This window comes from Manacus candei, unplaced genomic scaffold (assembly GCF_025592945.1).
Source record: "Manacus candei isolate 608988 ecotype Guabito, Panama unplaced genomic scaffold, ASM2559294v1 h1tg000003l, whole genome shotgun sequence".
NCBI classification, from domain to species: Eukaryota; Metazoa; Chordata; class Aves; order Passeriformes; family Pipridae; genus Manacus; species Manacus candei.
In genome coordinates, this window is record NW_026138051.1 from 17,044,728 (window position 1) to 17,066,782 (window position 22,055).

The 22,055-nt window shown below is 48.9% G+C and overlaps 1 protein-coding gene across 2 annotated transcripts; it reads right to left on the reverse strand.

Annotated features, from left to right (window-relative positions):
- Positions 1-10,998: 10,998 nt before the first annotated feature.
- Positions 10,999-16,707, reverse strand: TBX22 (T-box transcription factor 22). Of its 2 annotated transcripts, none has more exons than XM_051786320.1 (8): positions 16,488-16,707; positions 16,266-16,389; positions 15,827-15,928; positions 15,448-15,622; positions 15,048-15,212; positions 14,755-14,819; positions 14,591-14,676; positions 10,999-11,829 (listed from the first exon to the last, which is right to left on the reverse strand). In XM_051786320.1, exons 1-8 carry the CDS (start codon positions 16,621-16,623, stop codon positions 11,219-11,221), a joined length of 1,464 nt encoding a protein of 487 aa, XP_051642280.1. In that variant the 5' UTR covers positions 16,624-16,707; the 3' UTR covers positions 10,999-11,218. The 2 variants fall into 2 exon arrangements, with proteins under 2 accessions (XP_051642280.1, XP_051642284.1); XM_051786324.1 differs by having other exon boundaries at positions 16,266-16,363; positions 16,417-16,623.
- Between the last annotated feature and the right edge of the window lie 5,348 nt (positions 16,708-22,055).

The following is a 22,055-nucleotide window of genomic DNA, read 5'->3' on the forward strand; positions in this document are numbered from 1 at the left end:
TTCTTCCCTGTGAGGGTGGGGAGGCCCTGGCACAGGTTGCCCAGAGAAGCTGTGGCTGCCCCTGGATCCCTGGAAGTGTCCAAGGCCAGGTTAGACCTGGTCCGGTGGAAGGTATCCCCGCCCATGGCTTTAGGATGAGCTTTAGGATCCCTTCCAACCCAAAGCATTCCATGATTCTGTGGTTCCAGGGAGCTGTATTACTGTGCTTCACAGACCTCAACGCAGCCATTCCTACACAGCTTTTTCCCATATTTTCTTTAGCGCCCTCCCATCCCTGAGCACCTCACCAAACACATGTTGGAGTCAGGATTAGCCCCCATGAAATGAAAATCGCTCGGGCTGCGGAGCGGGAAGTGGGATATTATTCTTCATCCTGAACTGAAATATTAGAAGCTGCCTCCTGAATTATACTCTGGGGTTACCAGGCTCTAATTGAGATTGAAATTGGGCCACTATTTTTGGTACAGCCTAGAAAGCTCCGGGTCTTATTCCCATCTGTGCCGGGGGAAATCCCCACCCATCATCTCAAATTCTGCTCTGCCTGCACCTTGGGGGTGAGGAGAACCTTCCCAGCCCCTTCCTCCCAAAATAATGATAAATGACAGCTCCTCACAATTGGAGCTGCTGCTCCTCGCCAAGGGGGAGGGTGGGAAGGGGCTTCTCCCCCCAGAAGCTGATTGACAGGTGGGGTCAGGGTGGGGGGAGCGTTTGCTGGACCCTGTCAGATCCCAGGGAGCTGCTGACAGCTCCCACCACACTTCACTTCCTTGCCTCCCCGGCCAGATTTGTGCTGCCATGCAGAGGGAGGGAGATAAACTCTGCTCTAAGAGCAGCCTGGAGTGAAAAAGCCACCCCAAAACAACAATGTGCTTCTTTAAATGTAATTGTTTTATTCTGCAGGTGATGTCTAGGTGGGCTGGATTTCTCTGCAGGGACAATTAGTGAGGATTCCCAATACTCTGAAATATTAGAGCAACGTTGATGGGACTTTCCATTCCTCAAGCTGCAGCAAAACATGTTCATGAGCAGGTGATTAGCAACCAGCTCAGAAATTTGATTATTGACCAGGAGAGGCAATATTGGGATATTCCTGGTGTGGGATTGGAATGTTCCTGGTGTGGGATGAGTCTCCTGCAGCTGCTGGGCTGGTGGTGGCAGAGGAACACTGTGAGCAGCTCTTGGTTTCTCATCCAAGGGTGATTTAGAGATGCCAGAAGGACATGGACACTGTGCACAGCCTCCAGCTGCTTCCAGAGCAGCAGAAATCCCTTGGGAATGCACTCCATGGGTGTATATGTTACATATTATAGACAGCTTGGTGCCAATATGCTGTGATGGAAAGAACAGAAGAGCTTCCTGAAGGAGATTCACCAGGGGATTCATGGAGCTGCTGCCTTTGGGACTGTCCTGCTGTTGGCAGCAAGAGTCAAACGAGAAGTTGATTTTAAATTAATAACTCACAGTAGCCAGAGGGTTGAATCTTCTACTAGTTTGGTGAATTAGGAGGTGAAATAATATGACATGTTCAGATCAACTCCTCCTTGGTGGAAGAGTTTCTTCCAAGCCTGCCCCAGGTGATTTGTACTTCCACGCTGAAGGAATTGCCAACATCGCTGTGTTTGAGCTCAGTTCTGCTCACACTGGGGGTGATTTTGGGCAATTCTGACCATCTGCAGTTCAGGAGCACCAGGAAAAGGGAAGGTTCCAGGGAGACCTTCCAGGGCCTAACGGGGCTCCAGGAGAGCTGAAGAGGAACTTGGGACAAGAGCCTGGAGGGACAGGCTAAGGGGGAATGGCTTCCCACTGCCAGAGGGCAGGGTTAGATGGGATATTGGGAAGGAATTCTTGGCTGTGAGGGTGGGGAGGCCCCGGCACAGGCTGCCCAGAGAAGCTGTGGCTGCCCCTGGATCCCTGGAAGTGTCCAAGGCCAGGTTGGAACAACCTGGGTTAGTGAAGAGGGCAGGGGGTGGAACAAGATAAGCTTTAGGGTCCCTACCAACCCAACCCATCCCGAGGTTTTGGTGTCCAGGGAGCAGCACGGGGTAAAATCCCGTGGGCTGTGCTGGGAGCACTGGAAAAACGCACAAATTAGGAACGAGCTGTTTCTTTACACTCCCGAGGCGCTGACGGTGCCGGGCTGGACATGGAGGGACACATGAAACAAATTACCAAATTGCAGCTCTGCCCCCCCTACCCCCTCCCCGGCCCCCCCGGGCTCTCCCCATCCCGGGATCGATTTGCAGACACATGTCAGGAGCTCCGCAGCCCCGGCATTTCCCGGCGGAGCCGGGCTGGGGTGTCGCCTTGCAAGGAAAACACGGGGCAGGTGCAGGCGCTGGGAATGGAGCCCCTCGGAACCAACAACCTGAGAGAATTTGATTTAGCTCAGCTCATCGATCGCTGCAAACAAGCAGAAGTATGTCGGGTTGAGACGATTAAATATGATCAAGCCTCTCTTTTTTTTTTTTTTTCCTTTTTTTTATTGAAAGTGGTGAAAAATTCCAAAGGCATGAGCGAGGAATTAATGTGCAGCTTATAAACACGCTGCGGGGAAAGGCAGGGGGAAGCAAACAAGATTTATCTCCAAGTGTCCCAGGAAGCCAAGGAATTCGCTGCTATAAACACAGGAATTGGAACTGGCCACATGAAACAAAGCTCCGCCTCCAGTGGCACCTGGGGACAGCAAGATGGGAGTAATTCCTCCCTAATGAAGATACTGAGATGTGTCCGAGGCTTTCTGCTGCCTGGGAAAAGGGAGATTAAGTTCCAGAGGGGCTCTGCTGGAGGAGAAACCCCCTGTTTCAAGCAAACCCTTTGCTCTATTATCTGTTTAATGTGTTGCACACCATTTGTGGCATAAACATTTCCAGTTCATTTTCATTTCATATCGTTGGAGAATCATAAAGACAGAGGGTTATTGGTCACAGCTGCAGCTATGTGGCAAATGCAAACTTGAAGAATTATTCTGTCAAAGAGACAGAGCCAGAGATTATTGTGTTTTTCCCCTTACAGTCTTGCCAGCAGTTAAAGTAGGGATTTTATTAAAAATATTCACATAATTAAAATCTATAATCTTGAAAGCCTTTAGAGGAACTGGAGTTAAAGCAAAATAACACATTTACGTTCAGATGGTGTAGGTTTGTAACAATATAATATTGCCTTTGGTCAATAAATTAAATAGAAGGAGGTGTTTTAACTTAAGTCCTGTATTTTAAAACATAGGTGGCTTCGAAACGCTTGGTGATTGATGTAGCTGAGAAATTTCCTTCTGGGAAAAGGTAAATTTGGATCTAGAAATTTATCAGTGATGATCTGGGTGACTGGTGTGTCCTGAGAGTGAGAAATTACTTTTATTCCCCCCACGTGTGGTTTAACAGCCAGGGCCCAGCTTTTCAGCCGTTGTCCATCAGTGTGATGGATCATCCTTCCCTTCTCTCACCTCTCAAACCCCGGCTGGAACAGAGGATTTTCCCAAACCCAACAGCCTCCCAGTACCATTCCTGTTTTCTGCTCTTTTTTTTTCTTTTTAATTCCTTCTCTCCAGGCTTTGTCCAGTAATAAACAACTGTTCCAATCTGCTGCGCTGATCAAAAGAAATGTTTTAATCAGTCCCAGGCAGAATCTCATGCTATTATGTTATCACTGGAGCAAATCATCAAAAATACAAAACAAAAATATCGCTTTAATACGCTCCAGATCAGGAATGTCTTGAAGGAACTTGCCTTCCTCACAGGTGTGTCCTATTTTAAGAAGAAGGAGGAAGAATGGAAGCGCGGGGGCCACGTGGCTGTCGGGGCAGGAATGTCGGGATCAAAACTGACCAAGCTCAATTTCACCAAATAAAACACTTTCTCCAGCCCAGGGGATGTTTTCATTATTTTTTTTTTTAAGCTGACAAATTACCTGAAAATCTGCTCTCTGTGTTTTCACCTGCTGAGGAGCAAATCCAGGGGGAGAGCCGTGGGACACCGACCATCCCTGCTGCCTCCGAGCCATGGCTCTGGTGGGGGATGCAACTCCAAGGAGCCCCAGAAGATTTGGATACAATTTCCCACTGAGACTCTGAGCAGGGTCTGGATCTGATGTGGGGTGATGGGAGATGCCAGTGGATGCAGGAGCATCCCTGTACCACGAACCTGAGGCGGGATGGACAACAGAGGTATCTCCTCTGAAAAATTTTGGCTTGGGCAGAGCTGGATCTCATTCCCATCCTTTGCTCTGTTCTGTGTCCAGGAGACCTACCCAGTGAAATTCCTCCTTTTTATGGCTCATTATGGCTCCTGGATCCAGATGCAGGAATGATACTCAAAACCAATTTAGAAATAAGTGGTCTGTCGGTCATTTGGGAAGCTCCAGTTTGGAGCAGGGTGCTCTGGCTGTCTCACCAGCCAGACCTGGCAACCACCCTGCTTGGATCAGGAGCTGACATGATGCATTCCCAGATGGACTGTTTGTACATGCTGCACTAAGGAAATCCTGACTCTTCACAGGATCCTCAAAATGGGGGGAAGAGCTGATCAGAGGAAAGAGAACCTCACTGGCACATGTGGCTCAAACACCTCCCAAACCCATTTCATGGACTAATGGAATGGTTTTAGTCGGAAGGGACATTAAAGCTCATCCAGTTCCAACCCCTGCCATGGGCAGGGACACCTTCTGCTATCCCAGATTGCTCCAAGCCCCGTCCAGCCTGGCCTTGGACACTTCCAGGGATCCAGGGGCAGCCACAGCTTCTCTGGGCAACCTGTGCCAGGACCTCTCCACCCTCACAGGGAAGGATTTCTTCCTAATTCTTTGACCAATAATTTGACTAAAAACCATCTCAGGAAGTGGAGACATCAGCTTGGGAAGGAGGGATGGCACGAAGGGTGAAGCACCTGGACCTGTTCAAACCCAGGTGAGCTCTGCCCTGTCCTCTCCTTCCCATCACATCCCTCAAGAGCTTCCCATTTGCAATTCCGAGGTCCAGCACAGCAAGTGTCAGCCTGGCCAAAGCTCAAAGGCTTTGGAAATGCTGGGGTTTGTTTGAGCTGGGAATGAAGTTTGGGGCTATACTTTACTTTGATTTGATTTAATCTTGAAAATCTCCAGGACACAGAGTTGTATTTCTTCTACCAGCCTAAATTCTCAGGTTCTGGTAGTTTTGAGAAGCAAAGCAAAGGAGGCTGATGTTATCCATTAGAAGAGCCCAGATAGAGACATTATCCTGCTTTTATGAAAGCCAAAGGCCAAATTCATATTTATTTGAGCTGCAGCAGGATCTGGCTTATGTCCTGGACATTACAACATACTGTTTCAATCTATTTTTATTAGCAATATCGATAACGTTGGGAGAAATACGATACAGGAAATAGCTTATCAACTTCGATTAATTTTACAGTGAGACTTTTAACGAAGATAAAAGAAGAATTCAGCAAAGTGCTGAACCTAAAATTGTTGGTGGTGGATGGAGATGTGAGGTACCTGCACATCCTGAGCAGGGCAGCTGGATGTTGAGCTGCCCCGTTTTTATCTCCGTGGAAGAAAAATACTAATCAAATTTTATGAAGACCTTTAGTTCTCCTGTTTAAGTTTATTAACACTTTCAGACATAGCGATTTGCTGCGAGAAATGCAGGTATTGTAAACTTCAATTAAGTCTGTTTACTGTGCACAGACCGTGGTTGTAAAGCCCATGGTAAATATTCATAGTGAAAGACATGTGAAATGCTTTTGCTGCAGGGAGAAAAAACACTAATTCCAGCCCCAAAATCTCAAGTCCTGTGAGAGGATGGGGGCTGGACTCACTTGAAGGTGCCTTTGAGTATCCCCACAGCTTTGGAGACTCCACTCCTTGTGCTCCATTGCCTGATTTTAATTCTTAATACTAATTCACTGTATTTCTGCATGTGAACCATTTAGCACTTGAAATGTTGATCTATATCTGCATTTATGATCTTTTTAAAGTTTTAAAATGGCAGGAGGACTTCGTGGTGCCACTGAGGATAAACCAGTCCAGCCCCCTGGATTGCTCCATCTTGTCCTGGTGTTGAAGACACCCATGAAACAAAATCCCACCCTCAAAATTGATTGACCAAACTGCCTTAAACACACAGTGTGTTTAAAGCAATGTAGGATGGAAGTTGATGGGTACAGCACTCAGTGATCACTTGCCCACAGTGAGGTGGGCACAGCCAGGGCAGAATCGTGGTTCAAATCCACCCAAACCTGACTAAAAAAGGGTTTGTTTGCTGTTTCCAGGCTGCTGGTCCATGGAGAAGGGAGGCAGCAGCCTGCTCCAATGGACCAGTGGCCAGAGCTGAAGGCACCATCCATCCTCAGAGCATCATGTGAGTAATTGCAAGGGTAACTCCAAGTCACCACACACGTCCATGACTCTTTTCCTCCCCTCAGAGCCCCGTTTATTTGCAGGCCTGACTGGAAGCAGATGGACCTGTCAGGGCCGGCTCAGGCAGGTGAGTGGAGGGTGGATGAGCTGCTAAGTGCTCCCAGCTGCTGGGCAGGGCCCGGAGGAAATTGTTGGAGCTGGGACCCAGCTCTGAGGTGAGATCTGGAGCCAGTGCCAAGAAGGAAAAAGTGAATTTCTCCAAAAAGCCATTCTCTGAAACCTGAAAGAGCGAGACTTTTGAAATAAGAGAAAATGTCTGAAAATATCTGAAAAAAAAAGCATCTAATATATCCTCAGACTTCAGAGAGCCAGAAGCCATCCTCAGCCCCTGCCCCCATCTCTGCTTTTGTTCAGGATCTGCCTCCTTAGACAGCAAGTATTATTTTTCCAGGGCTTTCTCCGTTATCACTGGTGTTTCCTTCTCCAAAAAGGTCTTGACTTCTACTCACTGGTTTGTGTCATTTGATTTATAAGCTCAAGGGGTCCTTCTCAAAACCTGGACTCCTTCTTGTACTTAATTGCTACAATAAACTGAAGTCTTTGTGCTTTAGGAGAAGCAATCTGAGAGGAAATTGTTTGATGTATGGAAGTAGACAGCAGGCCCTTCTTGGGAATGTCACTGAAGGGACACAGTGGAGAAGTGGGTTTATAAATAACTGCAAAATTCAGGAACTCCACGAGCTCAGGGAGAGCAGAGCTCTGTTAAGCATGAACAGCTTGTAGGGCAATACCCAACATCTGCAAAAGTCCTCACAGCCAGTGGAATTCCCAACGGCCCCAACTGCTGTATCCACTGGCTTTAGCTCCCTGGGATCAGAGTGAGTCCCATGGAAAGGGACGCCTGGAGCTTGCATCCCATAATGCAAATAAACCAGTCAAAGAAACAGTGATTAACAAGCCAAAGGTTTTATTCACATTGCAAGGAAGGTGGTTTTCCTTTTCCTTTTTGAAATTATTGTGTAAAAAGTAACTCTTGGTGGTTTGATATGTGTTTTTCCCAGTGCTCGGTGGCTGGAGCACCAGTGGAGCATGGAGTGGGTACAGATGGAATTGCTGCATGGTCCAAGCAATGCCACAGCTCCAGTGCCTCCAAATGACACAGCAATAAAGAAAATTGTAAAATTCCTTCAGTGTGTAAATGCCAGGGAATGAGGCATTACTTGTGGCACTGCAAAACATGATCCCAGCCACCACGTGCTTGGAGCACAACTCTGTAGGAGCTGGGGGATGCACCCCCTGCACCCAGAATCCAAAATCCATCCAGGGCTTGGAGAGCTGCCACAGATAATTTTACAATTATCTGTACCTCTTCTGTAGCTTTCTGAACCGCTTTCCCAAAGAGTCACCACAGATTTTGTGTATCTTTGGGACAACCAGACACCCAAAACTAAGAGGAAAGGACACGTAAATATTGCAGACTCATCTGGTTCCAATAGTGTGTGTTTACATATTAATGTGCAATACAAATTTGTAAACATGAGCTTTTGAAACGTTTGTAGGAACCGATACCGGCCTTTTCCCTTTCTGCAGCTTTATTGGAACAACATGTCCCCGGGCCCAGCCACACATGGACATCGTTTCCACACTGGATGCATTTCAAATGGTCTGGGTGCTTATTTGTTCTGCTCTATCTTGCCATCCAATCCTCGTTTGCTTTGCATAATTGTGATACAAATTATCATCTAATTACAGCCCAAACCTCAGCAGATCGAATGCAAACCCGGGCGCTTCGATCGGGAAGAGCGACATCCGACGCTCCCTCCACGCCTTTGGCTCCCCCTCGATGGATGTATTAAATTTGGGTGAAACAGGAGGGTAAAACTGCACTTTGATTAAAAACGTTATTGCTGGGGTTTTTTGTCTCCTTGGGTTTTAAATCAACCCCCCGTGACTGAGCACTGAGTTCATCCCATATCCCGGCGCCGAGTATGGACGTGACGCCCTTGGTACGACCAGTTTTATCTGCTGAGTGCTATAAATGGGGTCAGATATTCCCAAATAACTTCCAACTCCTCTTGGGAAAGGTCAAATGACTAATAGCTGAGCTTGTTTAGCAAGTTTAATCCCTAAAAAAACCCCTTTGATTACTTCCCCCCATTCCCATTTAAAAATAGCACCATAATACTGGGTAACTGGGAACTTTGAAATTGCCACAAGTTTTCAAATAACGTTTGTGGGAGGAAATACAAAGCAGCACATGCATAATTGTATTTACAGGCACATGGTCCTGCTGTAAATATCACCCTTGGTTCCCCCAGCTGCACATTTAATAACTAATATTTATTATTCTGTCTTACTCTCTCAAGTTCTGCCACTTGCCTCCCAGCAGCGGCTGTTTTACAAAGCACCCTGAGAATGTAGTGTGGAGATTACCTGCTGGTTTGGGCACAGTTTTTGCTCAAATAGGTAAAATCATCCGTGCTAAAGTGTGAGCCATTCAGCTGAATCGTCGCTGTGGGTGTGGAAAATATGGGTCAGGGAGCCTTGGCTGGTCTGAGATGACCACAGTGGCACAGGACAGAGAGCTACAACTGCCTGAAAACACCACCAACATCCTTCTCATTAGTTGCAGTGATTTTTGGAAGTATAAACCCAGGAGATAAAGGCAAAGGGAATGGAAATAAACCTCAGATAACCTGGATCAGACAGTGCCTCTCAAGCCACGATGGCCTTTTGTATGGACAAATTGACATTTATGGGTTTGCCTGAAGAGCATCCAAACTGTGGCACCCATGGGACACGCTCATACCTTGCAGGGAGCAGGCTCTGGGTGTGTTTTCCAAGCTGCTGGGATGAGGGAGGGTGGCAAACCCCGTGATCCCACGGGACCCACGAAGGCGCCTCGAAACCCAACCCAATTCCACTGGAATCAGCAGAGCATCGTTCCTGGTGGAGCAAATCACCACACTAAAAATACCCATTCAACTCATTATCAGCCACGTTTTTAACCAGCCACTGATTTACTGGGTTACAGCTCATGGCCAGCAACTCTGGAATATCTTATGCAACTGCAAGGATTTGGAAAATTAGACGTTCTCCGTTGCACAAATCCATGACTGAGCTGGAAGAGCCTTCCAGAGCACAACCACGTGTTGGGGCTGGGAGGTGGTCACTCAGCCCATGGGGAGCTGGACACAGTCTGTCCGGGGCCAGCAGTGGATTTGCCATGGGAATTCAGTCACCACCAAAGATGAGGGATGGCTTGGAAATAAGAACTCCCAAAGGAAAACAGACGGTTCTTCTTTTTTTCTTTTAATAAAAACAGTGAGATAAACTGCTAAGAAACAGCATGAGAAAGCAGGTTTGTTCATTTTTACAGTTGTACAGACCATTTAGCACAGCCCACTATTTCATACTGGTATCACTGGGGGCTCTATGAACACCCAAAGCAGGAAAATTAGGGAAAATGACGCTGTCTGAATTTTAGCAAAGTCTCATGAAAGTCAAAGCGTGACTTTTTGTTATTTTAACAGCTTTTGATATTGCTTGTTCTGTTCTTAATTTGTTGTCTGTTATGAATGAAAATAAAAGCAAAACTCTGATATCAGTTTTGAGTCTTAAACCTGCACCTAATCCCTCTATAACATTGTGTTTGTAAATACAGGATTAATCCCAAAATGTGGCTGGTCCCTGTCAAGCATTATTTTCCAATCTCTGCCACATATCAAGTAATAAATTTGACTTTACGTAGAGACTGAACATTGATCAAATAAAGAATAAAAATCTGTGTCCTGATTTATTGTGAGTTATACTGTGCCCTTGAGAGCTGCAGATTATTTACAGGAATAACAAGAATATCCACAGGTTACAATAGAACAGACAGGACTTTTGGAAGGAATTGAAAATCTCGTGTTCCGGGGCCTGTGGAGTTGTAAATCTCCACAAAGGATCTGTGTTCTCCGTGGGACTAAGCCAGGAGCATCCTTTCCCCTTCCCTTGGACACAGGCTCATGGATGCGATCCCAGGTGGATCTTCTGGGGCTGAGAGCACTGGGTAGGAAAAGTGTCCTGGAGGTGTTTCATCTCACACAGCTCTCCGAGATGGATCCTCCAGGTCCCTCAGCATGGATCCATTTTGCCGTGGAAGGGATGTGTGACCCTCATCCCTGTTGTTCCCACCACGCTGTCAGTGCCAGTGCTGCTGGAGGGCATGGCCTGGAGAGGCTCTTGAGCACCCTCCACCTTCTCCCCACGTGGTAGGAACACATCCATCTTTCATCCTGCCTTTCTTTACCCTGGCAGCAGACACTTGAATTTACATCCCCACGGGATCCTGGAGAAAAGGCACTTTCATGTCATTAATTAGGACCCGTTAGAGCCAAGGGAACTTGAGAGCACACTCGAGCATTTGGCCAAATGCTGCTCCTTTGCCGACTCCAGGTCTTGGACAGTCCCTTTGAAATTAAGGATAAAACTGGAGCAGGTGAGCAGCAGTTCCTCAGGACTCTGAGCTGATTAAAGGCAAGCGAGAGAGAGAAAACATATTTGTAGAAATACAGATGCCTCCAGTCCCACTTGAGAGTGCAATTATCAAAAAGGTGACTGTACAGTTTGCTCTCAACCTACAACCGTGACATAAACAGGATCAAAAGGGATCACTTGGCTGTGGGTCATCTCAGACTGTCCATGCTCCAAGATCTTGCACCCTTCCGAATCCTCTACCCTCCCAACACCACGACATATCTGCCCACAAAAGAAAGGGTTAAAAGCCTGGACATCCCTCTCCTGTACCACGGAGCGTTTCTAAGTCAATAACTAACAAGTTCGTGGGTATGAAGGGAAGGAAGGACTTGCTTTACATATCAATGCTTAGGAATATTCTGTGATTCCACTAAAGGCAGTGGTTAACTGTGGGGTGCCAGCTGGAGTGGTGACATCTGCCCTCGCTCAGAGCGGCCGGGACGCTGTCACTGCCTTTGAAATGGCCTCCTGCATTCATCAGTCTGGATGGCACAGAGAAGTTATAACCATACAGGCCATATGGAGGATGTAAAGAACAATTAAGTGCTTCCCGAGCAATGGGACTTGATGGGAAAATGTTTCCAGATGCATGTAATCCATACAGCATTTGACCAGCAGAGCCGGGCACTTGCAGGCACTGGGCGTTTAAGTCTTCGGCTTTGGCGCTTTTCAGGTTGGTTATGCCGAGAGAGGACAGTCTGGGCACATCCACTGTGAAGTGGGGTAAGAGGTGTGGGTTGGTGCCTCCCAGCTTTTTGTGGCTCGGAAAGATGAGAGACTGCTGTCTTAAGAAGCTCGTAGGGCAGATCTTGTAGTAGAGGGGCACGCTGAGGTTGGGCAGGAAGGTCTCGGGGCACGACACGCCGATGTTGCTCCCTGGCAGGTGGAAGGTGGGAGGGGAGCACGAGGGAGAGAGCAGGGGGTTCAGAGGAGAGGGGGTCCCACCGCTGGAGGTCACCGGGGAAGAGCTGGAGCTCCCACCTGAAAAGGAAAACAGAAATCATCCAGGCTGGGCTGGCTGGTGTCCACAGCCAAGGAACCCTCTGAGGACTCCTGCTCCCACTCCACGTCTCCCTGCTGCCAGTGTCCATCCAAGCACAAACTCACTCCAAAAACCAGCTCCTGGAAAACAGGAAGATCTATCCATAAATTATTTGTTGATGTTACTCAGCACTACTTCAAGAACAATATTCACACATGGCTAATCCCATTCCATGGACTGGGACCGCTGTGAAGTCCAGTTCCACGCACCTGATGGGTCTGTACCTGGCTGTGCAACTGATAACCTTCCCCTCTTACATACACCATGGCTATTTCAGCTTCCCTGTTTTTCACACAAATTCCAGACAGCTTTTTCCCCTTGGATATAAGAACAAAAAAGCATATTCAGCCTGATGGAGAATTTTCTGTACCTTCCTGCTCACAGGAATTGACTCATTTCACTTGGCTTCCCAGGCAATTTGAAATGCAGCCCTGAATGCTATCGGTGTCTCCAGAAACTTAAACCCACATGTCATTTTAACATCCCCCTTTCTGAAAGGGATGAATGACCACTTTCAGAATTCGGTAGAAAAGCAACACCAAGGAGCAAAGCTGAGGCAGGGATGAGATGGCTGCTCTGAGGTGGGAATGGTGCTCCAGGGCAGCCAGCTCTGGTGCTACACAGATGTTGGTTTGATCTCCTGCCTTTAAGGAGCTGTGTGTCCGCTCCACAGTCATTACCAAATCCTTCCAGAGGGTTTCTTTTTCTCCCTCTTTGTTTTAATTTCTTACCAAAGTGACTGGGAAAGGAAAGAAGGGAATGTGGATCCGTTTGTGCTACGTGTCTTCCCCTATTTACGCTGAATTCCAAGCGATGCACTGCCGGGATGTGATCTGATCGGAATTTATGCGCAACCAGCGACCCGGAATCGGCTGTAAAACCCCACCACTGTAAAATCAAACTGACATCTAAGGTTTAGCAAACCTTAAAAGACCTTAAAAAAAACCCACAAAGATTTTGGACGTGGTGCAAATTAATTTCCTCTCCCAGATCAGCACCCAGGCTCAGGAATCCAGGGAGGTTTTGTGCCCTGAGGATCTCACCCTTCCCGGCTGATGTCAGTGGGGCTTCAGACCTGACACCAGCAGGGCAGGATCCAGTCCTTTCCCAATATACACATCCTGATGCCCTCCAGGAATCAGGGGCTTTGGATTATGGAGAATAATGTGACTGAGTCGATATTTGTGAGTGGGAGGCAGTGACTGAATCCCTACGTGGTTGGATCCAGCAGAGCAAACCAGGGGTAGGATTTGCTTTACAGTGTCCTAAGCAATATCACCCAACTTCCAGAACAAATCTGGGATTGAGGATTGCAGCAGAGAGGACAGAACAGCTCAATGAGCAAATGTTTTCTGCCCTTTCTGTTATGTTTAAAAATCAAAAGTTTATGGCCAATTCTTTCTTTAGGATGTTGATTGTAATTTCATTTAAATTTGCCTGTTGGTTATAGAGCTTTGGGATTTCTATTTTTCGGCTTTTCTTCAGAAATATAATTTTAGCATTAATAGAATTGGAGATTTTGTTATATTTACATCAGTCCAGGAATCTGACTCTGAAAAAAAATACCAATTACATGAAGACAAGCATAAAAAAAATAAATTAGAATTTCCAGGTAGCCCAAATATTTTAACATATGTACAATAATACTTTAGCATCTTCTAGCATTGCAGTTGCTGTCGCCTCATTCCCCACTGCAGCTCCTACACCAGTTTCTCTCCAAAGTGCTGGCAAACGGGTTCAAAAGGGGCTTTTTGAATAAAATATTTTGTAGATACAAAATGTTTATTATTGTTATTATTACTATTATTATTATAGTCGTTAACATTAATAATAAAATTCCTACTACTAATAATAATAATGATAATTTAAAAAATCTAATTCTCTTTATAATTGATAAACCTTTTAATTTCTCCCTAGTCTGATTTTTTTGTGTCCCCTTTTCTTCGCCTGCAGAACATGAATTTTTCCCGTGATTTTTTGCAGCAGTTCCCTGCAGACACAGCTGACTTGGTGTGTCCCAAGACTTAGAAGAGTTCCTAACCTAAACGAGACTTAAACCGGCGACTTTAAACCCAAGCTGGAGCCTCCAGCGTGCAAACATGCTGTTAGGTTTTTTTTTTTCCTTCGGCGCTATGAATAATCAATTTTCAAATATTACTTCCAAAAGTCGTTTTACGGGAAAGGGCTGTAAGGGACCGGTGTGCGCTTGCCAGGATGAGAGAGAACATTTTCCCTTAAAACTTTCCCCTCTTCCCTGCGTTTCGGTGGGACTGCTGCATCCTAATAACAGATAATTTTATTTTCTGTTGCATAACGCGTTTGTCGGCGCAGAAGCCGCCGCTGCAGAAGACACCGGCCGTCACTATTCCCACGTTTTTAGCTGATATTCCTAAACCGGTTGGAAGCAATTAGTGGAACAGGATCAAAGCCGTAACAACCCGACTCCAAATTAGCCTCCTGCACACTCACAGATTTTTTTCTGCCCATCTCACTCTGATTTCAGCCGGGGGCTCGGGCAGCGCCGTCATCCTGCTCTTCCCGCTCCTCTCAACGATTTGCACGGGAATTTTGTCCAAACCCACGCGGTATTAAATCCCCAAACGGCGAATGGTTCGTTTTCTGGACCCACCGCGTCATCCCGGTGGTTTGAGCCCCGCGGGGAGCCCCGAGCCCGCGGGAGAGGCAATGGACAAGACTTACCGTGGCTGTCTGCGCCGAAAGCCTTGAAATCCAGGGCGAGGGGCGGCCGCCACGGGTAGGAATCCAGGAGCCCATCCAGGACCCCCCTGCGGGGGGACAGCGGGGTGAAGGCGGTGGGACCGGGGGCTCGGCGGGGCGGGCGGCGCAGCGGCCCCGGCTCTTACCTGTTCCTGCCGGGGTCCCGAAAACCTTTGGCGAAGGGATTCCTGTCGATCTTCAGCTTCGTGATCTGGAGGGTGGGAGCGAAAGGGGCCGTTGGGGCGCGGGGTGAGGAGGGACCGGCCATCGGGACTCTCCGTCCCCCTTGTTCCCGTCCCGTCGGGGCTCTCCATCCCCACAACCCCCGCGTACCGTCGCAGCTCTCCATCCCCTCGGCCGGTTCTCCGTACCTTCGGGGCTCTCCATCCCCCTGATTCCCCGTCCCGTCGGGGCTCTCTACCCCCCCGATCCCCCGTACCTGCTGGTTCTGGTAGGCCGTCACGGTGGTGAACTCGGTCTCCTGGAAGGAGAAGGTCTGCACCCCCTCGGCCGGCAGCGACTGGATCTGCGCTAGATCGAAGCGAGAATCCTGGGCGATAATGTGGACGCGGGGCTTGTACTTGTGCATGGACTGCAGGATGATCTGTGCGGGGTGAGAGGCGGCTGAGACCCCCCGGAGGGAGAAGGGCAGGAAGAAAACCCGAGGCGAGAAGTCGGTGAGACCCAGCCCTTAGACCCGGGGCAGGAGGGATCGGCCCCCCCCCCTTCCCAGCGCTGCCCCTCGGGGTGATGTTCGGCCCCCCGGGGGGATGTTCTGCCCCCCCGGGGGGATGCTCTGCCCCAACCCGCCCCCCTCGTCGGGGCTGCCCCACACCTACGTGCCCCTTGTCGTCCATCTCGTTGTTGGTGAGCTTCACCCGGTCGAAGCTGATGATTTGTCTCATCCAGGTCTCCCCCGAGCAGGGGGAGTCGGGGTGGATGTAGAGCCGCGGGGTGATGCACGAGTGGTCCGTGTTCCCCGCCACCATCCACTGCGAGCTGTGATAGACGTACCTGGCCCGGGCCGGGCGCGGTCAGGCGGCGGAGGGCCCGTCCCCACCTGCCCCCACACCCAGGCACACCTATAGAACCTATAGGTGCGTGCGGGGTCCCCAGTGTGTCACATTCGGCCCCGGCCGGGCCGGAGAGCAGACCGCGGACAGCCGGGCAGGGGGGGACCCGCGTGGGTGTGGGAGGTCCCCGCCCGTCCCTCCTTACCTGTATCTTTTGGAGTCCACCGGGACGACGTCGATGGCGATGTAATATTGCTGCAGCGGATCCAGCCCCTTCACCTTCACCCGCACCGACGGGAACATCCTCCTGCGGGCACAGGGAAGGGGCTGAGCAAGAGCTGCCGCTTACGGGCCGAAAAGGGGCTGGAAAACTATAAACGGGCATCGGCGGGGGAAAAAAAAATCGAACTCAACGAAAATAGGGGAAAAAGGGGCAAACGAAGAAAAATAGCCCAACAGAACAGAAAAACCCCAAACGACAAAACAAAACAGAAAAAAAAACCCAAGAAACAACACCCCCCCCGCACTCCTAAAAAAAAAAAAAAGAATATGGGGGAAAAAAAGAAAGAAAATAAAAGGTAACGGAAAAGCAAAGCCCGAGTGAGGCGGCGGGGGGCGGTCAGGGCGGGCCGAGGGGTCGGTACCTGCCGGCCTTGGTGATGATCATCTCGGTACCGATGTCGTGGAACCTCCTCCAGAGCTCGGAGCCCTGCAGCTCCACCTGCACCCCGGCCGGCCGCGCCTCGGCGCCGGCCTTGGGCCGCTTCTCTGCGGGGAACACAAAGGGGAGGGGGCTGCTCGGGAGGCTGCGGGGGCAGAGGGGCGGCCCTCGCCCCCCGCCGCCCCGGGGTCCCGCCGGTACCGACCCGCCTCGGGGGTTCTGCGGGCCGAGCGGCAGCCGGGGCCGGGCTCCTCATCGCGCCCCTCCGGCACCTTCCTCTTGGCCGAGCGACCCACCAGGGCTTCCACCGAGAAGGCGTGAGCCCGGGAGCTGAGCGCCATCCCCCCCGGGCTGCCGGGGGTCCCCCCGGGCCGCAGCGGGGCTCAGGCGGGCGGCGGCGGCTCCATCCCGGCCCGCACCCAGCGCCCCTCGCCCGGCCGCCGCACCGCTCCCGTCGGGGGGCAGCGGCCACCGCCAGATCCTCTTGCATCCAACTGAGTCAATAGACGGCTGCAGCCTCCTCTGTTTGTTTTGGAAACTGGTGGGAGCATAAGAAACATTGAGTGACATTTCATGGGAGTAACGGGGGGGGGAATGGGGAGGGAGGAGAGAGCGGGAGGGCTGTGGGGGGAGAGGGGGAAGAGGAGCCGGCCCCGTCTAGGATCAATAAAAGAGTTACTGTTCTCCATTAAATTGTAAAACTCAAAGAAATTTGACATAATTGCACACTAGGGGCCACTTTTCCAACAAAAGTGCAAATAACGTTTAACCAGAAACAGCGCAAAAGGGAAAAAGGGAAAAAAAAAATAAAAACAAAGAGAGAAAAGGAGAAAATAAAAAGAAAAAAAAGGGGGGAAGGGAGGGGGAAGAAAGAGAAACGGGAGGGAAGTAAAAGCGAAAGGGGGAAAAAGGAGATAAAAGAGAGAGGGAGCCGTGCCCCCCCCTCTGCCCCCACGGGCCGGTCACACGCGGCCCCTCCGGTGTCCCCGGCACCACAGACTCGATGCCACCCCCGGGCTGTGACAGCGCCGGGCACGAGTTCCGGCTCGTCTCCCGGTTCTCCTTTGCTTTTCGTTTGTTTAGTTGTTTTTGGGGTGTTTTTTCAAGGCAACAAACCCGCCCCCCCGCCCGCCCCGGCTCCTCTTCAAAGCACGGCCCCGCCGCGGCAGCTGCGCTGAATTAGGGGCAGAAATCCTCGTTTTCCACGCGGGTAGTCCCGGGGAGCCCCTGCGCGGCCGGGAAAGGGGGGGGTCGGGGCTGGGGGTCTCCGGCCGGGACCCTCAGGTGCGCACGGAAAGGGCTGCGCGGGATTTGCGCGGCATTCCCTCCCTCCGGGAACCTCCCCACCCTGCACAGGCTGGAAGCCACCGGGCTGATTTACTTGCCAGCCGGGAACCCTCCCCAGAGCTGGCACCAAAGGGGATTCATGGGCTCAGGTGGGTTTTGGGAGGGGAAATGCTGTTCGCGCTGGGCTGGGAGGGTGTTATCTCCCCCCCCATCCCCTGCGCAGCGGGGAGGTCAGCCAGGAGAGATGAGCCTTAACGGGAAAAAAATGTGGGAAGGGATAAAATTCACAGACCAGCTGAGAAAGCAGGTTTGGGCGGGGAGGGAGCTGCTGCAGGGTTTTGGCGTGACAGCGCTCCGTGCTCTGCTTCCAGGTGCTCCCGGAGTTGCAGGGAAGCCCTGCTTCATCCAAATGTTTATTTTTCAGCATTTCCTTCTCTGTTTGTTAGGGTTGGTGTCCTGGTGCACGCATTCCCAAACTTTGGGCTGGCAGCAGGTTGTCTTTGTGGAGATCATGGAATGGTTTTTGCTGGAATGGATCTTTAAGCTCATCCACTTGCACCCCCTGACGTGGGCAGGGACATTTTCCAGTATCCCAGGTTGCTTCAAGCCCCGTCCAACCTGGCCTTGGACACTTCCAGGGATCCAGGGGCAGTCACAGTTTCTCTGGGCAACCTATGCCAGCATGTGGTCCAAAATATGTATTCAAATGCCCCAAACTCACTCCATTGTCCTCAAAGTCCTATTCCAAGGACACTCCTTACTCAGTTTATGGTGGGCTTTGTGCATTGATACTCATTTATATGCATTTATAACAACTGATACTTTTTAAATAGACATTTATACACGAAATTCTGGGCAAATCTCACTGGGACAGGGGTTTGATCAAGGAAAAGACCTTGGAGGAGGGGAATGGGTGCAGGTACAGGTGCCAAAAGCCAGAGCTCAACATCCAGCCTGGACACCTGTTTGGAAGCTGCCCGTTTCTCTGGCTGCTGCCCTTCCTCCTGTGCCAGCTCTGGTTTGGCTCTTCCCTGCAGCCTGATTTGGGAGAGGAAAGTTGGTGTGCCAACTTCCCAAAGTCTGTAAGAAAGATCTGGACAGGCTCCTGTTGAACCCTTGGTGGGAAACTATTGTTTATGGCACTGGGGACAGATGTACCTGAGCTGTAAAATAAAGTGTATAGAGGGATGTTTATGGAATTTGCTTCCCCAGAGCTCTGGTATCTGAGGTTACATGGGAGAAGAGCTCACCCCAACCCTTGAAGGAGCTCAGGAATCTCTTAGTCATCCTTCTCCTCCTCCTGTCCCTCAGAGAGGCTGATGCTGATGAGATTTAACTTATTATTGAGGATTTTGGTGTTTCTCACCCTTCACAAAGTGTCTCAAAATACAGAGACCAGCTATGTTGTGCTGTAATCTGAATTATAAATGGGTTTGTCCCTGTTTTACTCCATCTTCTCAGTGATGTCCATCAGCAGTGGCCTCTGCTCATGTGGTTTTGTTTCCTACAGGCACGTCCAGGTGGCCTTGCCCAATGCCTCTATGGGACAATGTCCAACCTGCTGCAGGGGCTCCTCTGGGATGTTATTCCAAAGGACATGATTCCCTGTCAATGGCAGGAGGTTGGAATTAGGCGATCTTGAAGGTCCTTTCCAACCCAAACCATTCTATGATCCCTCGGGGCAAGAAATGTATGGAGAACAGGGTTGGGGAGGGGAATTTGGGGGTTACCTCCTGCTCCAGGCAGGATCAGCCCCTCCTATGCAGATCTTTATTTCTTCTTACAAAGAGAAATGAAATTTTACAAACATGTTCATAATTAGAAGAGCATAAGCTCATGGTTTCCAGGGAAGGTGACCAGCACAGCCCGGCGCTGATCGAAGCCAGCTGAGGGCATGAAGTGTGAACCTTTATCTCTGCTGACATGACATATTATTAAAAAGTATTTCGAGTAATCTTTTATTTCCTCAGCATTGCAACACATTTCAAGAACTTGGCCGGGGATCAACCGAGCCTTTTTAATTTCCTACAATGAAAAATAAAACAAAAATAAAGCCCGATTGAGATGATATAATCAGGAACATTTTGAGGGTTTAGGTCAAATTAATGTGTCAGAGAAGGGTTTTCAGGGGACTTGGAGAGCTTTAATCTGTCAAAGGCTGACTCAGACCTTGCTTGGGCTCTGTAATCTCATTGTCTTTACCAAATTATGGGATGGTATGTCCTGTATTAGTGTCATCAGAGTTGAGCAAATAATCAGTTGGCATAAAGTTCAGAATAACTAACTTAATTTTAAAGCAAGTGTTATACAATAAGCCAGAAATGTTTGCTTAACTTGAAAATGATCTTTTAATACTGTCCATTAATGTGTGAAAGCACACAGGTAACCTCCAAATACAGCCTTGCCTGGCTACTTTTGGGGCAGTTTTTAGGAGATTGGATTGTGTTCGAGCTGTCCTCAATTTTGCCAAGATTTACCTTACATTTACCCACACAAAACAAATCAAACCTAGAGCAAATCAACCCTGACTTCTGGTTTAGGGGTAATACTTTATTATCACCTACACTCAATTATTCATCTGACACTTTTATGTCTTCACTCCATCATCGGTTTATATAAAGCTGCAATTATAAATCTGGTGCTTGGACATTTTGGGTTCTAATGGATAAACACAAATCATCAGCAAGAAAATACTTATTTATTTATTATTTGGGATAAAACATGGTTTCTAACCCTGCAGTCTCCAGCCAGGGGGATGCAGCACTGTTGCTCCCATCACACAGTCTCAGCCATTGCTTATCCAGTGTTTAATGAGACAACGAGCAATCAAGGCTACAGCTGGGTGTGGATGCACCTCTTCTCCCACTGGGTGTATCTGAGGTGGGACATGCTGAGTAATATTTTTGGGTGGTGTAACTCCTCTAGCAGAGAAGCAGCCGGAGGGAGCAAAGCAGATCTCTTGTCTCCGTGTGCTCTTCCCACCCCAGCCTTGGCAGCACCAACCACATCCACCCCTTAAAAATCTTTCCTGTCCTGTAAAAAAGCATTTCAGCATTGATTTAACCCTCTTTGCTCCAGGACTCACCCTCCAGTTGGCTTTTTTTCCCAGTTTCCCAACCTTACTTCTACCAGTAAATAAAGGATTGGAGTTTTTTTTTCAGATCCAAACCTATTTGCTTGTTGTGAATCATGGAATGGTTTGGGTTGGAGGGAACCTTAAAGCCCATCCAGTCCCATTCCCTGCCATGGGCAGGGACACCTTTCACTATCCCAGGTTGCTCCAAGCCCTGTCCAACCTGGCCTTGGACACTTCCAGGGATGGGGCAGCCACAGCTTCTCTGGGCAACCAAAATATAATATATAAACATATTATAAACATAAATTAATGTGCTGCCTCACATGTAATAGGGATAGACCTGGCACTGAAGAAATGCAAGCCAATATTAATATTTCAATGTACAAATAATATCCTTTTCTTGGATAAGAAAAATAAGCTTATGGATGAGACAGTGTGCCACAAACAGCTGCCACTGTCCACATGGGAAAGGGATGGAAGGTTTGTTATGGGAGGACATTAATGCTGGAATAAAACAGTTTCTAAATGCCCTGGCTAATACAGAGGCTGCAACTAGAGAGGATGAGACCCTTCTGGGGCTGAAATAACACCTGGTTGGGTTCTACAGGACCTGCAATTGGCAACATTCAACTCTAATTGTTGGAAACATAACCACCATTTCACAGTAGCCATTAACTAATTGTTTATTAACAGATTAACAAATATTTCTTCTTCCTAAAAATCTTTCACGCAGAAACAGCTGAAGGCCGAGGAAATCTTGGCAGAGGACTCCCCTAGAAGGGTAGAACAGCTCAGGAGATGGTTTTCCCTGACATTCTCAAAGGTCCTGTCCTGCAGCAGACCTTTAATTTCAGTCTGTGATTATTTTGCCCATCTTGAACTTCAAAGAACCTCTGCTCTTCTCTCCAAGCCCAGTGTGACAAGGTTCTCTCTCTCCATCCCTGCCGGGCTGTGGCACCTCTGGGCCAACTCCATCCAAACCAGGAGGTGATGGCAAAGTTCTGCCTGTCCTTGTCTGTAGGAACCAGATCCTGAATTAATTTCATGACAAAAATGACAGGCCTGAGCAAGAAATGACCAGTTTATGGTGGTGGCCAACGAGCACTGAAGTTTCTTGGTTGAGCTCCTAAGGAGGTTCCTCACTGCCACGTGCACTGCATTAGTTAAAGATATATTAAAATAAATCTCCATGGTGTTATTTTATACATAAACCCCCCAGAAGTCTGCTCAGGGAATAGGATTAAACCTTAAGGAAATGATTCAGTCAAGTAAAAACAATACATAAAGCATTTGGGGAGAGTTAAATCAAATTAGAGGACTCGGATCACTTCATGATGAGAGAGGGGTTGGTGGTGTTCACCCTGCATCCAGGGAAGTCAGGGAAGGGTCAGTAATGTCCATGTGCTGGTG

Bases quoted from the DNA above. Each gene is read 5' to 3' on its own strand.
- TBX22 (XM_051786324.1), bottom strand. From the start codon at position 16,623: ATGGCGCTCAGCTCCCGGGCTCACGCCTTCTCGGTGGAAGCCCTGGTG. The intron at 15,929-16,265 runs GTACCGACCCCT...CTGTGCCCGCAG, and splicing joins ATCATCACCAAGGCCGGCAG to GAGGATGTTCCCGTCGGTGC. The intron at 11,830-14,590 runs GTAAGTCTTGTC...TTTCCTTTTCAG, and splicing joins TTTCGGCGCAGACAGCCACG to GTGGGAGCTCCAGCTCTTCC.